This window comes from Ahaetulla prasina, chromosome 5 (genome assembly GCF_028640845.1).
Source record: "Ahaetulla prasina isolate Xishuangbanna chromosome 5, ASM2864084v1, whole genome shotgun sequence".
NCBI classification, from domain to species: Eukaryota; Metazoa; Chordata; class Lepidosauria; order Squamata; family Colubridae; genus Ahaetulla; species Ahaetulla prasina.
In genome coordinates, this window is record NC_080543.1 from 1,261,092 (window position 1) to 1,274,070 (window position 12,979).

The 12,979-nt window shown below is 51.4% G+C and overlaps 2 protein-coding genes and 1 pseudogene across 2 annotated transcripts; all 3 read left to right on the forward strand.

Annotated features, from left to right (window-relative positions):
* Window positions 1–138: 138 nt before the first annotated feature.
* Window positions 139–1,475, forward strand: LOC131199339 (ubiquilin-2-like; annotated as a pseudogene).
* A 381-nt stretch (window positions 1,476–1,856) lies between these two features.
* On the forward strand, window positions 1,857–3,320 carry LOC131199340 (ubiquilin-1-like). Its single transcript, XM_058185018.1, has 2 exons — window positions 1,857–1,901; window positions 2,064–3,320. Exons 1-2 carry the CDS (start codon window positions 1,857–1,859, stop codon window positions 3,318–3,320), a joined length of 1,302 nt encoding a protein of 433 aa, XP_058041001.1.
* A 2,460-nt stretch (window positions 3,321–5,780) lies between these two features.
* On the forward strand, window positions 5,781–7,574 carry LOC131199468 (ubiquilin-1-like). Its single transcript, XM_058185262.1, has one exon. It carries the CDS (start codon window positions 5,781–5,783, stop codon window positions 7,572–7,574), a length of 1,794 nt encoding a protein of 597 aa, XP_058041245.1.
* Window positions 7,575–12,979: the final 5,405 nt, after the last annotated feature.

Here is a 12,979-nt window from a genome sequence, read left to right on the forward strand (position 1 = left end):
TCCCATCAGAGAAAGACCATCCATCTTGGAGACTTGACACCAACAAATTCCTTTTGTTCAGCAAGGCGAGAGATCCCTGGCGTGTTTCTCCTATGCAGGCCCCTTCTCCTCCCCTTCCTCCTTCATGCACCATGGAGACCATGGACAGGCACCAAGAAGGCGGCCCCCATGGCTGCCCCAGCCTGGCCTCCAACCCCAACTTCATCTGTGTCACTGCGAAATCTCCCAAGGGCAGCGCCCAGTTTGCGCTGCCTCGGGAAATGACTATCCGGCAGTTCAAAGAGGAACTTTCGAAGCACTTCAAGTGTGAGACACGCCAGTTGGTGCTGGTCTTCTTCGGGAGGATCTTGAAGGACCAACGCACCCTCCGGCAGTGCGGGATCAGTGATGGGATGACTGTCCACCTGGTCATCCGATCCCTAAAGAGGGACCCAGAAGACTCTACTCAGTCGTTCTACATACCCAGGACCTCAAACTGCGCCCTGGCATCAACCGGCACCAGCCTGACCCTGCCCGCTTTGAACCCAATCTCCCAGGGTTCTTGGGTGCCCCCTGAGTGGCACCAGATGCCAACCTCAGAGATGGTTGTTCAGAAGGTACGGCAGCTGATCTTGGCCAACCCAGAGATCCAGCAGCTGGCTCAGCAGTTCCCTGCCATCTGCCATATCCTGAACAACATGGGCATCATGCGGGTGATCTTGGACAAGATGAGAGAAATTATGGACCTCGCAAAAAACCCGGACGTGGAGCAGGACCTGAAGAATCCAGAGCCACTCCTGATGAGTGTTCAGAGTAACACTCCCGGTGGAGACAATCCCTTGAGGCAACTCAACAGTGAGGCTCAGGAGCCAGGGCTACATGCAGGGCAGGACCCCCTTGCCACCCCGAACCCTTATGTCACCCTGGCCAAAGACCCTTGTCCAGAACACAAGGCCAGGGGTGGAGAGGGGGGAGGGTCCCAGTGCTCCGACTCTTTCCCCATCTCCAACAGCTACGGGAGGTTTTGCACCAACAACTCGAGCAACGACGAGAGTGGCCTCTTCAGCAGCCTTCCTGGTCCCCTTGGGTCTTCCCTGCCCCAGCCTTGGGCCCAACCCTGGGGCAGGACTGGGTAATGTAGGGGATCCAGGCCCTGATTGTAAACCTCTGCAACGCCTACACCCAGCGTGTGATGCTCTCCTCTTGCAGAACGCTGCTGGCCTCGAAGGGATGCAGGCCGCCTGCCAGGACCACATCCAGCAGCAGCTGCAAACTTCTATCGGCAGATGCAGAGGCCAGAGATGGTGGCAGCCCTGTCCAACCCCAAGGCCATCCAGGCCTGGGTGCAGATGGAGCAGGGCCTGCAGATGCTGATGGAGGAAGCCCGGTGCTCATCCCTGGTTGTGCTGCGCTTGAAGGGGCTGGGGCACACATCTGCGACGGGAGCCATGGCCACCGTCTCTCCCGTGGAAGAAGAACCGGCTGCTTTGGAGTAGGGGCATTACATCTCCTCTCTTGGGTGGGCCTCACATCTTCTCCCAGGAAGGAAGGGGCTGCGCCAACTCCAAGGTCAGATTGGCAGCCCAGGGTGCAAGTTGGAGAGGCACCATTGCCACACAGCTGGCCTGCTGGGAACCAAAAGAAGCAGTTCCAGGAAGTCAGAGGGAAACCAGGAGATCTCCTCTGCGCTGGGGGTGACATTCCTGTCACATGTTCTTCAACATCCACTCCATGTTATAAACCAAAACTGAAAGACAAGCAGCCTTCCTGCCTGCTCATTCCCACCAGGTCAGAGTCTTACACTAAAAGGCTACTCAGTAGCTCCGGCCTGAATGACTCATTGGCCATTGCTGGCCACTTTGAGAAGAGGATGCCCCATGCCTCTTCACAGCTGGGGGGGGTGGTTGCATTCCATTCCCAAGGTCAGCATTGGCTGCCCCAGGAGAATGTAGTGGGGACACTCAGGCTGGGTTTGCGGGCTGAAATCTATACTATACTCTGAAAGGCTCAGGAATTGAGGGGGTGGCACCAGGTCTGGATTGGCAGAACTTTGTTGAGAGATCCTCCTCCTCCTCCTCCTCCAGCGTGGAGCGGTGGGGGGCGAGAAGAGAAGCAGACGGGTTCCTCCCTTGAGGCCACAGAGGAACTTCAAGCACTTCAAGTGTGAGACACGCCAGTTGGTGCTGGTCTTCTTCGGGAGGATCTTGAAGGACCAACGCACCCTCCGGCAGTGCGGGATCAGTGATGGGATGACTGTCCACCTGGTCATCCGATCCCTAAAGAGGGACCCAGAAGACTCTACTCAGTCGTTCTACATACCCAGGACCTCAAACTGCGCCCTGGCATCAACCGGCACCAGCCTGACCCTGCCCGCTTTGAACCCAATCTCCCAGGGTTCTTGGGTGCCCCCTGAGTGGCACCAGATGCCAACCTCAGAGATGGTTGTTCAGAAGGTACGGCAGCTGATCTTGGCCAACCCAGAGATCCAGCAGCTGGCTCAGCAGTTCCCTGCCATCTGCCATATCCTGAACAACATGGGCATCATGCGGGTGATCTTGGACAAGATGAGAGAAATTATGGACCTCGCAAAAAACCCGGACGTGGAGCAGGACCTGAAGAATCCAGAGCCACTCCTGATGAGTGTTCAGAGTAACACTCCCGGTGGAGACAATCCCTTGAGGCAACTCAACAGTGAGGCTCAGGAGCCAGGGCTACATGCAGGGCAGGACCCCCTTGCCACCCCGAACCCTTATGTCACCCTGGCCAAAGACCCTTGTCCAGAACACAAGGCCAGGGGTGGAGAGGGGGGAGGGTCCCAGTGCTCCGACTCTTTCCCCATCTCCAACAGCTACGGGAGGTTTTGCACCAACAACTCGAGCAACGACGAGAGTGGCCTCTTCAGCAGCCTTCCTGGTCCCCTTGGGTCTTCCCTGCCCAGCCTTGGGCCCAACCCTGGGGCAGGACTGGGTAATGTAGGGGGGATCCAGGCCCTGATTGTAAACCTCTGCAACGCCTACACCCAGCGTGTGATGCTCTCCCTCTTGCAGAACGCGCTGCTGGCCTCCGAAGGGATGCAGGCCGCCTGCCAGGACCACATCCAGCAGCAGCTGCAAAACTTCTATCGGCAGATGCAGAGGCCAGAGATGGTGGCAGCCCTGTCCAACCCCAAGGCCATCCAGGCCTGGGTGCAGATGGAGCAGGGCCTGCAGATGCTGATGGAGGAAGCCCCGGTGCTCATCCCCTGGTTCGTGCTGCGCTTGAAGGGGCTGGGGCACACATCTGCGACGGGAGCCATGGCCACCGTCTCTCCCGTGGAAGAAGAACCGGCTGCTTTGGAGTAGGGGCATTACATCTCCTCTCTTGGGTGGGCCTCACATCTTCTCCCAGGAAGGAAGGGGCTGCGCCAACTCCAAGGTCAGATTGGCAGCCCAGGGTGCAAGTTGGAGAGGCACCATTGCCACACAGCTGGCCTGCTGGGAACCAAAAGAAGCAGTTCCAGGAAGTCAGAGGGAAACCAGGAGATCTCCTCTGCGCTGGGGGTGACATTCCTGTCACATGTTCTTCAACATCCACTCCATGTTATAAACCAAAACTGAAAGACAAGCAGCCTTCCTGCCTGCTCATTCCCACCAGGTCAGAGTCTTACACTAAAAGGCTACTCAGTAGCTCCGGCCTGAATGACTCATTGGCCATTGCTGGCCACTTTGAGAAGAGGATGCCCCATGCCTCTTCACAGCTGGGGGGGGTGGTTGCATTCCATTCCCAAGGTCAGCATTGGCTGCCCCAGGAGAATGTAGTGGGGACACTCAGGCTGGGTTTGCGGGCTGAAATCTATACTATACTCTGAAAGGCTCAGGAATTGAGGGGGTGGCACCAGGTCTGGATTGGCAGAACTTTGTTGAGAGATCCTCCTCCTCCTCCTCCTCCAGCGTGGAGCGGTGGGGGGCGAGAAGAGAAGCAGACGGGTTCCTCCCTTGAGGCCACAGAGGAACTTCAGAGCAGAATGTGGGGAGGAATCTGCAATGATAATTTTCTAGGAGGCCCCAAATGATTCCGTTCTGGAAGAAAAACTGCAGGAGCAACGCAAGTTGGTTGGCATCCCATGGCATGAGCAAATCAATCAATCAATCAATCAATCAATCACTCTTGAAGGGGAAATATTCTTCATGCTGTCTTGGAGAGTTTGGCAGGGACCAGTTGCTTTGTCCCTATGGTGAAGCCCCAGGCCATTAACACTCCTCCCTCCCCCAAGTCTGTTCCAGGAGATACAGCAGCTGGAAGAAGGTCTGCAGATGTTTGGCCTGCAGAAGAGACCAAGGGGAGATATTCAAAGATCACACTGAGGAGGGAGTGGGCGTATTCTCTTTTGCCCCAAAGAGCAAGGTGGAAATGCCAAGGAAGGCAGTTCAGGGTAGGCATCATCAATAACATTTATCATCAATAAAATAAATGTGTCATTAGAAGAGAATATTTAGAGCTCAGGGTTGAATTGCGGGGTCCTTGGTGCTGTCTGGGCTTGGTGGTTTTCTTGCAGATGCTTCATGACTGAACTAGGGAACATCACCAGTGCTAGATAGCAGAGCGCAAACAGAGAGCAAACCTCACTCCCTTCTAGCACTGAAGATGTTACCTAATTGGGTCATGAAATGCCTGCAAGACAGCATTAGCAGCCCTGATGATGTTTCCTAGTTTGGGTAATTTACGAGACCGCCTGCTGTTACCCTATGCCTCCCACCGACCCGTACGCTCTCACAGAGAAGGTCTCCTCAGGGTGCCGTCTGCCAAACAGTGTCGGCTGGCGGCCCCCAGGAGTAGGACCTTCTCTGTTGGAGCATCGACGCTCTGGAATGAACTTCCCCCTGGCCTACGTCAAGTGCCTGATCTTCGGACCTTCCGTCGTGAGCTAAAAACACATTTATTTATTCAAGCGGGACTGGCATAATAGTTTTAATTTTAAATTGGGGTTTTTATTGTTCTGGGTTTTTAAAAAAAATTTATAATTTTAAATTTAAATTTTTAATTATCAGCCTTTTTGTAATCTGCTAGGTTTTAATTGTTGGTTTTAATTGTTTATGTATTGTGTTTTATCTTTGGCTGTACACCACCCTGAGTCCTTTGGGAGAAGGGCGGTATAAAAATTTAATAAATAAATAAATAAATAAATAAAATAAAATAATGACATCTCTGCAAAAAAACAACCAAGCTCTGAGAGCACCAAGGAGCCCTCACTTCAACCCTGCTAGAAATAGTCTCCTTTGTTGGTTATAAGTGATTGGAAAGACAGGCAAGGTCCTTCCCAAAGTCATCTGTGTATCTGTGATATCGGGGATGTGTGGTACAAGACCAGAGTAGCAAAGTGCCCAAGAAACAGGGACTGGACTCAACCCTACATAGGTGGAAGGTGATGGCCAAACTTCATGAGGACAAAACCCCTGGAGATGTGATCCACCAACTGTCACAGATCTCTGTGAGGTCAGCAGTGAGATCACAGTCCAGCCAAGTTCAGGGAGAAGACATGCCCAAGGCAGCAGCAGAGGAGAGAAAAGGAAAATGAAGGAACTTGCCAGGTTGTGAGCCACTGAAGAGAAGGGCAACATCTCGCTGGTATGTGTGCTCTGGCCTTGGCTGGTGCTGAGACACAAGGGGGCAGGAGACCACTGGCCCCTTCCCACCTCCTCACAAGCACCGCTGCCTCACTGGAAAGAGACTTCCTGCTTCCCTCCTCTTTCTCCCTCAGTCTCTGCTCTCTTCACAAGGGCCTTCATCACCATCCAGACCGTGGCCGCAGCCTCTGAGCGGCCATGTCTGAGAGCAAAAGAGCACCCGGGGCCACTGCGAACCACAGAAGCCGGGTCATCAGAGTCACTGTCAAGACCCTCAAGCGCAAGGAGCAATTTGAGGTGGCCGACAGCACCCGCGTCCAAGAGTTCAAGAAGCTGATCGCTGACCGCTTCAAGACACCCCCTGAGCAGCTGTCCCTCATCTTTGCTGGTGAGATTCTCAATGACCAGGATACACTTGTGCAGCGCAAGATTGGGGATGGGTCCAAAGTCCATCTCTTCATCAAGTCCCAGAGGAAGCCCTCAGGCAACCCAGGGGACAATCCAGCTGCGCCCACAGCCTTCCCGCCAATGCCAGTCACTCGAGAGATTTCCTCAGAACACAGTCTGGACCTATCGGATTGGAGCAACCAGCCTGAAGACCTGATGGCCTCCTGCCACGAAATTGTGGCCCAGACCATGGAGAACCTTCTGCTCCAGATGGTCACGCTGAACCTGGATGCCTCTGCCTTGAACAGCAACCCGCTTCTCCTGGGCTTCCTCATTGGAGTCACCGGCATGAACGTGCTGGACTTAAATGCCCAAGACGTTTCTGACTTTGTCAGCGAAGCCCAGGAGCAGGATGTGACCCGACAGGAGCTCATCATTGAAGTGATGCAGCACCCCTTTGTGCAGAACCTTTTTGGGGACACCGAACAAGTCAGGCAGATGATCATGTCTGTGCCTCAGATGCAGCAGCTGGCCGAACAGAACCCTGAGATCAACCACATCCTCAACAACTCTGAATTCCTGCGGGAAATGATTGATGTGGCCACCAGCCCAGCTGTCATGGATGAGATCATCAGGAACCACGACCGAGCCCTGAGCAACCTGGAGAGCACCCCGGGGGGTTACAGCGCCTTGCAACAGCTGTACAACGACATTGAGGTACCAATGCTGAACGCGGTGCAGGCCCAGTTCCAGGGCAGTTCATTTCCTCTCTCAGACACCAAACCTTCCCCTGGGGGGATCAGCCCCCTCTCCCGGACAGAGAACAGGGAACCCCTGCCGAACCCCTGGGCACCCCAACCGAATAGCAGTGGTGGTGACAACATATGTAATGGTGACATCAGCAATGCTGGTAACGGCGCTGAGCAAGGTTACATCCTGCTAGCGTTGGGCCCCGGAGTCCGGCAAGGACCTAGCAAGACAGAAAGCATCCAAAACATGGTTCATCAGCTCACAGACAACCTGGAATTCATGCAGAACATCTCCAACGCCCTCACGAAGCCTAACGGCCCCGCTCAGACGTTCCTCAGTCACTGCAACTCCCCGATGAGGAATGAGGGGCCTCCGCCTCAGGAGTGGCCCCAGCAGCTCCCGTCCAAAGTGGCCAAGTCAGCCTCTGCCCTGCTGCTGACCAACCCCCGAGCGGTCCAGGCTCTCCTCCAGTTGCAAATGAGCCTGCTGATTCTCACCAGGGAAGTCCCCGATTTCCTGCAAGCTCTGACAGACCCCGATGTTGACCTAGAAAGCATGGAAGACTCGGAGGAGGGGGACAGCCCGTCTTCAGAAGCAGAGAGCTTCATCTCCATTGAAGAAAGCTTGGAGCTGGAGAGCAACGCCTCCAAAGCAGATGATGAAGAAAAGGAGGAGGAGGAGGAGGAGGAGGAAGACATGGAACAGCAAGCTCCAGAGGCCCTTTACCAGGTCCAGTTGGAGCAGCTCAGAGCGATGGGCTTCCCCAACCAGGAACTGAACCTTCAGGCTCTAATGGACACAGAAGGAGATATCAGTTTGGCAATTGAAAAGCTAACAAACTCTCGTGCATCCTAGCTACAGATTTACCTTTGCCTCTTGTAGGGTCATCTGACACACTAAAGTCAGCATGGTGGATATAAACTGCCTTTGGTGCTCCTTTCCTCTGGCTGAAACTCTGGGCAGTGAGCATGGCTCTGCTGGCATGGCGGGGACAGGCAGAGCTTTACTGGCAGAGCCCATTGCCGCCTCCTGGCCTCTCCAGGTTTTGAATGTTTGAAAAGCAGCATTTTAAGGTTGGAATCTGCTTGCTGCAAAGCCAACGGATGGCCTCCAGCTGCCATGGTTCTCTCTCTTCCAGGACTGCCAGGTAGAGGCAGCCCCTGGCTTTTGTTTCAGTAGCATCTCCAGCCACAGAGACAAACAATGCAAAAGATAATCAGGGTGCAGCAACAAATCTCTCCTTCTCTCTCTCTCTCTCTCCCACTTCCTCCCTCCCTCCCTCCCTCCCTGTCTCTCTCTCTCCCTCCTTCTTCTCTCTCTGTCTCTCTCTCTCCCTCCCACTCTGTCTCGCTTTCTGTCTCTCTGTGGGTGTCTCTCTCTCCCTCCCTCCCTCTCCATCTCTTTCTATCTCTCTCCCCCTCCCTCTGTCTCTCTTCCCCTCCCCCCTCTCTCTGGTAGCATTCTGATTACCATGGTTTATATTTTGCTTGTTTGCTATGGCTTGTATTTTGCTTGAGGTTCTACTGGAATTTTGTAGGTGTTTTGTGTCTTTGTGCTGATGAACTGTGCATGGCTTAGAGGTGGAGCTCTCACCTCATGATCAGGTGACTGTGAGTTTGATCCTAAGTAGCAGCAGATATTTCTGTCTCTGGACACAATGAGTAATTGTCTGCTGTGGACTCCACATAGGCATCAGGAAGGGCATCTGGCCAGTAAACACTCGAGCTCTGTTCAGTCGCTCCACCTTCACCCCAGTGCAAGGGATTATAGGGTTGTTAAAAGAAAAAGACAGAAAGTATGTTTTGGTGTTGCTTAGGTGAGCCTGTGTGGATGCGTTTCTGGGAGCAGTGTGTTTTTGGTATTCCGTGAGGGCAAACAACATTTTGAGATGTGGGCTCAGCTCCAACCTTTTATCAGTTTCTTGCCCAAAGCATTTGTCTTTAAGCATCATCACTTGCCCATCTGGGGGGAGGAGTAGAAAACTGTAGGTTCTAAAGAATGGATTCCCCTCTTAAGGTCTCAGGCAAACCACTTTTCCCCTAATCTTTTCAATTGGCTTGCAAGGAAATGCTTGACTTCCTCAGCGGTTAGGAGCCATGGTGGCACAGTGGTTCAAATGCAGTGTTGCAGGCTGACTCTGCCCACTGCCAGGAGTTTGATCTATACCTCTTCGTAGTGCTTTCCAGCCCCCTCTCTAAGCAGTTTACAAAATCAGCCTCTTGCCCCCAGCAATCTGGGTCCTCATTTTACCAACCTTGGAAGGACAGAAGGTTGAATCCACCTTGAGCCAGTGAGGATCGAACTCCTGGCAGTGGGCAGAATCAGCCTGCAATGCTGCGCTCCAACCACTGTGCCACCATGGCTCAAATGGATGAAACTGAAAAGCGAGCAAAGAGAATTGAAAATAAAAGTGATGAGCTCAGTTGGGAAGAAGCTGAAGTGAGGGAAAGGGGGTCCTGGGGATTTATATGGGAATGATTGTGGTATGTCAAATAGTGGGATTGAAACAAACGTTACAGGTGGAATTCAAAGGGAGATTGCTGTGGTGTTAGGAAGCTGGAAAATAGCAAGACTGGAGGTTGCCTCTTAGACTGAATAGTAGGATACAATTAGGAACATGCATCTGAATATTAATGTATCAAAACCCAAAGTAGTTGCATTTAATAAGGAAAATTCAGCAATCACAAGATATATTTAAAGAGTTAGAAACTGAAAGAAGTAGATGAATTTATGCCCATGTTGGTAAAATGCTTAATAAAATAAGAAATGGATAGTACAAATTTTGGCTGCACTGCTAACTGGTATCTTGCTCCTATGTACAAGATACATATCCGGATGTCTTTAGCATTTTTATTGTTTTAAAATCTATTTAATATTTGTGTGTGTGTGTGTGTGAATTGTAAATTACAGAGAGTCATTGACTGAGAGGAACAGATATAGCAATTGAACAAATAAACAGACCAAGAAATAAATAAAACTTTAAGATGGGAAAATAGTGCCAGAGAGCCAGTGGTAAATAAATGCCAGGCATCAGAGCTTGTTCCTGCTCCCTTCATCACATGGAAGTGAGAGTTCAATATGTTACGAGAACTATGAAAGTAGCAGTAAAGGAGAATATTTGTAGCTCAAGGTTGAATTCTGGGGTCTTTGGCCCCCTCTGAGCTTGGTGGCTTCCTTGTAGACATTTCATCATCATCAGTGCTAGAAGGGAGGAGGAGGAGGAGGGATTGATCCTTAGTGCTCTTTGAGCTTAGTTGTTTTCTTGCAGATGTTTCATGACCCAACTAGGGGACATCATCAGTACTGATATCATCCTCACTAGCACTGATGATGTTACCTAGTTTGGGTCATTAAACGTCTGCAAGGAAATGAGGCACCTGGGACGATCTCACAGCAGCCACACCAGAAGCAATGAGAAGGTTAGCTTCCTTAGATATCAAACCATAACATCCATCCCATTGAGACTATGGTGCTATATTATGATGGTTTATCTTAATTTGATACTTTATTTTATCTTGTATTATCTAAATAAACAAATAATTCAGAATCTGAATCCTGAGCTGGGTCATGATAGAAGGCTCACAAGTTGGCAATTTCCACAACCCTCTTTTTCCTTTCAGAATAACCGAATAACAGAGTTGGAAGGGACCTTGGAGGTCTTCTAGTCCAACCCCCTGCTCAGGCAGGAGACCCTCCTTCTTTAGAAGGGGGACCAGAGTAGCTCTTCGCCAGTCCTCTGGCATCTCCCCAATTCTTCAAGACTCTTCAGAGACAATTGAGAGAGGACTTGACAGCTCTCCTACTACAGTAGTATCATCAATATTCTAGGATGTATTTCATCCTGGGTTCTGGGGACATTAATCAGGAGATCTTTGGCCACATTCTTACAGATCTGCACCCTCCCCTGCCTTGTTTGTTTCCAATCTGGGCTACTGAAATCACCATTTCCTCTGATTGTAAAGACAGAGGCTAAAACGAAGTTGACTTCCTCTCCCTCTTCATTCTTGGGAGGTTGCGGGAGTTGGATTCTCACTGGATTTCCCCAGCTGAAATAAGCAAGGATCCCACTGTCATCATCTTGTTCTGTCTGAAGAGACCCTCCTGGCTAGAGCATGATAGCTTTCACACAGCGGGCTACTTTGCCTTTCCTTCCATTTTCAGCTGGTCTCCTTCCGTGGTCTGCTGGTTTTAATCAACTAGGAGTGATAAATATGACTTCAGTAACAGAATTGTTAATGCCTGGAATGCACGACCAGACTCTGTGGTCTCTTCCCAAAATCCCCAAAGCTTCAACCAAAAACTGTCTACTATTGACCTCACCCCATTCCTAAGAGGTCTGTAAGGGGCGTGCATAAGAGCACCAGCGTGCCTACCGTTCCTGTCCTAATGTTCCCTTTGATTGTATTCAATTTCGTATGGTTATTACATACTTATGATTATATATATGCTTATATATCGTATAGTTATTTCATGCTTATGCTTATATATACTGTTGTGACAAATAAAAATAAATTAAATAAATAAATAAAAAGAACTAGTTCTAGTCCACTCTTAGGTACAGAAGCCAGCTTCATGACCAGTCATTCCCTCTCCACCCTTGGAAGGACCTTGGAGGCCTTCTAGTCTAGCCCGCTGTTCAAGCAGAAGACCCTAAATGGTTGTCCAAGCAGTGCCAGGATTGCAACAAGTGGGCTGAGAAAAACCCTCATCATGAACTAAATCAGGAGTCTCCAAACTTGGCAACTTTAAGACTTGTGGACTTGTGGCCATGCTGGTTAGGGACTTCTGGAAATTGAAGTCCACAAGTCTTAATGTTGCCAAGAAACCCTTGGCTTAAATCTCTGCTGTGAGAATTGAGCAGGGCCAGGACGGAAGCAAATGGATCCTGAAACCGAGCAGAGCACAATGAGAACATGGGGGAAGTACCCAAATGTTGGGGCACTTCCTTTGTTACCCTCCGGGATCCTCTTCTCTGTCACTTCCCCAAATGAGCCTCAGGAGCGTCTGGGGTTGCTGCCCTTCAAGGCCCTGGGGGCAGAGGATGCTTTGAAAGGCTCTGTGCGTGAAGCAAGGCCATCTGGGAGACCCCCAGGCACAGCTGTCATTTCAGGACTGTGATGTCATGGCCATGATGCCACAGTGGATTTGGGGGAGCAGGGTGAACATTCCTGGGGGAAAGAAAAGAGCTGGTGACTGGGTTGGGAGCGAGGCCAGGGGAAGGCATGCCTGCTGAAGGGGCTTGGGGCTCTCAGAAGGCAGGGCAAAGCACCTGGGAGCCTCCCCAGGACCCCCTGGCCTTACCTGCCCTTTTGCTAGGAATGGACCGGTGGTGGCACCCCAGCCATGAGCAATGACCCCAATGCCAGCCCCGTGGAGAGCACCAGTGAACCCAAACTCATAAGGGTGACTTTGAAAAGCTCAGGGGGAACACAGGACTGCCTGGTAGATGAGAAGAGCACCGTTGCGGAGCTCAAGAGTGAGGCTGGACGCCATTTCTTGGTCAGCAAGGAGCAGATGCTGCTGATATTTGCGGGGGAAATATTGAAAGACCAGGAAACTTTTCTTCAGCATGGCATCCACAATGGGGACACAGTGCATGTGGTGGTGAAAAGGCCAGAACTCAGACCCAACCATGCCCTGCAAACAGACTCAGTTGCACCAAGCTGTAGTACCCCTGACCCAGCTGCTGGTGCCCCTGAGTCTTCTGGGGGGATTAACTTGCAACCATTGCTGAGAAGCATCAGGAGAGACCTGCTGACTCTGCTAGACACTTTTAGTGAGTTGCCTCAGCACTTCCAGCATCATCCAGAACTCATGTTCCAGGTGGTGCAGAGCGCCACCGTTCAGAGTTTGCTCTCCAAGGAGTGCAACCCTCTCACAGTTGCCTTCATCCTGGGAGTCTCCAGCCTAGTCAGTCTGAGAGTGATGCAGTCAAGAGACGAGAAAGAGGAGGAGTTTAGTGACAGGGTGGTTGCCGAGGTTCTGGAGAAACCTTTTGTTCAGAACATCCTCACCAACACAAAGGAGATGGCCCAGTTCTTGTCAGAGAACCCAAAGCTGAAAACATTTGCTCAAGAGACGCCACAGTTTGGCAGGTTGTTGAGCCTCAGTGGCTTAACTAAGATGATGGTCTCCTATAAGAAGCTTCCCCGACTGGCGGACACCATCACGCCAGACATCAGCCTTGAAGCGGACATGCTGGATGATCTGCAATCCTTCCGCCAGTTGTTTGTGGATATCCGCCAGGTCCTCTCCAGTCC

Excerpts from the sequence above, each read along its gene's own strand:
- LOC131199340 (XM_058185018.1), top strand. The coding sequence starts at position 1,857 with ATGCCTCTTCACAGCTGGGGGGGGTGGTTGCATTCCATTCCCAAG. Across the intron at positions 1,902-2,063 it reads GGTTGCATTCCATTCCCAAG|CGTGGAGCGGTGGGGGGCGA; the intron begins GTCAGCATTGGC and ends CTCCTCCTCCAG.
- LOC131199468 (XM_058185262.1), top strand. The coding sequence starts at position 5,781 with ATGTCTGAGAGCAAAAGAGCACCCGGGGCCACTGCGAACCACAGAAGC.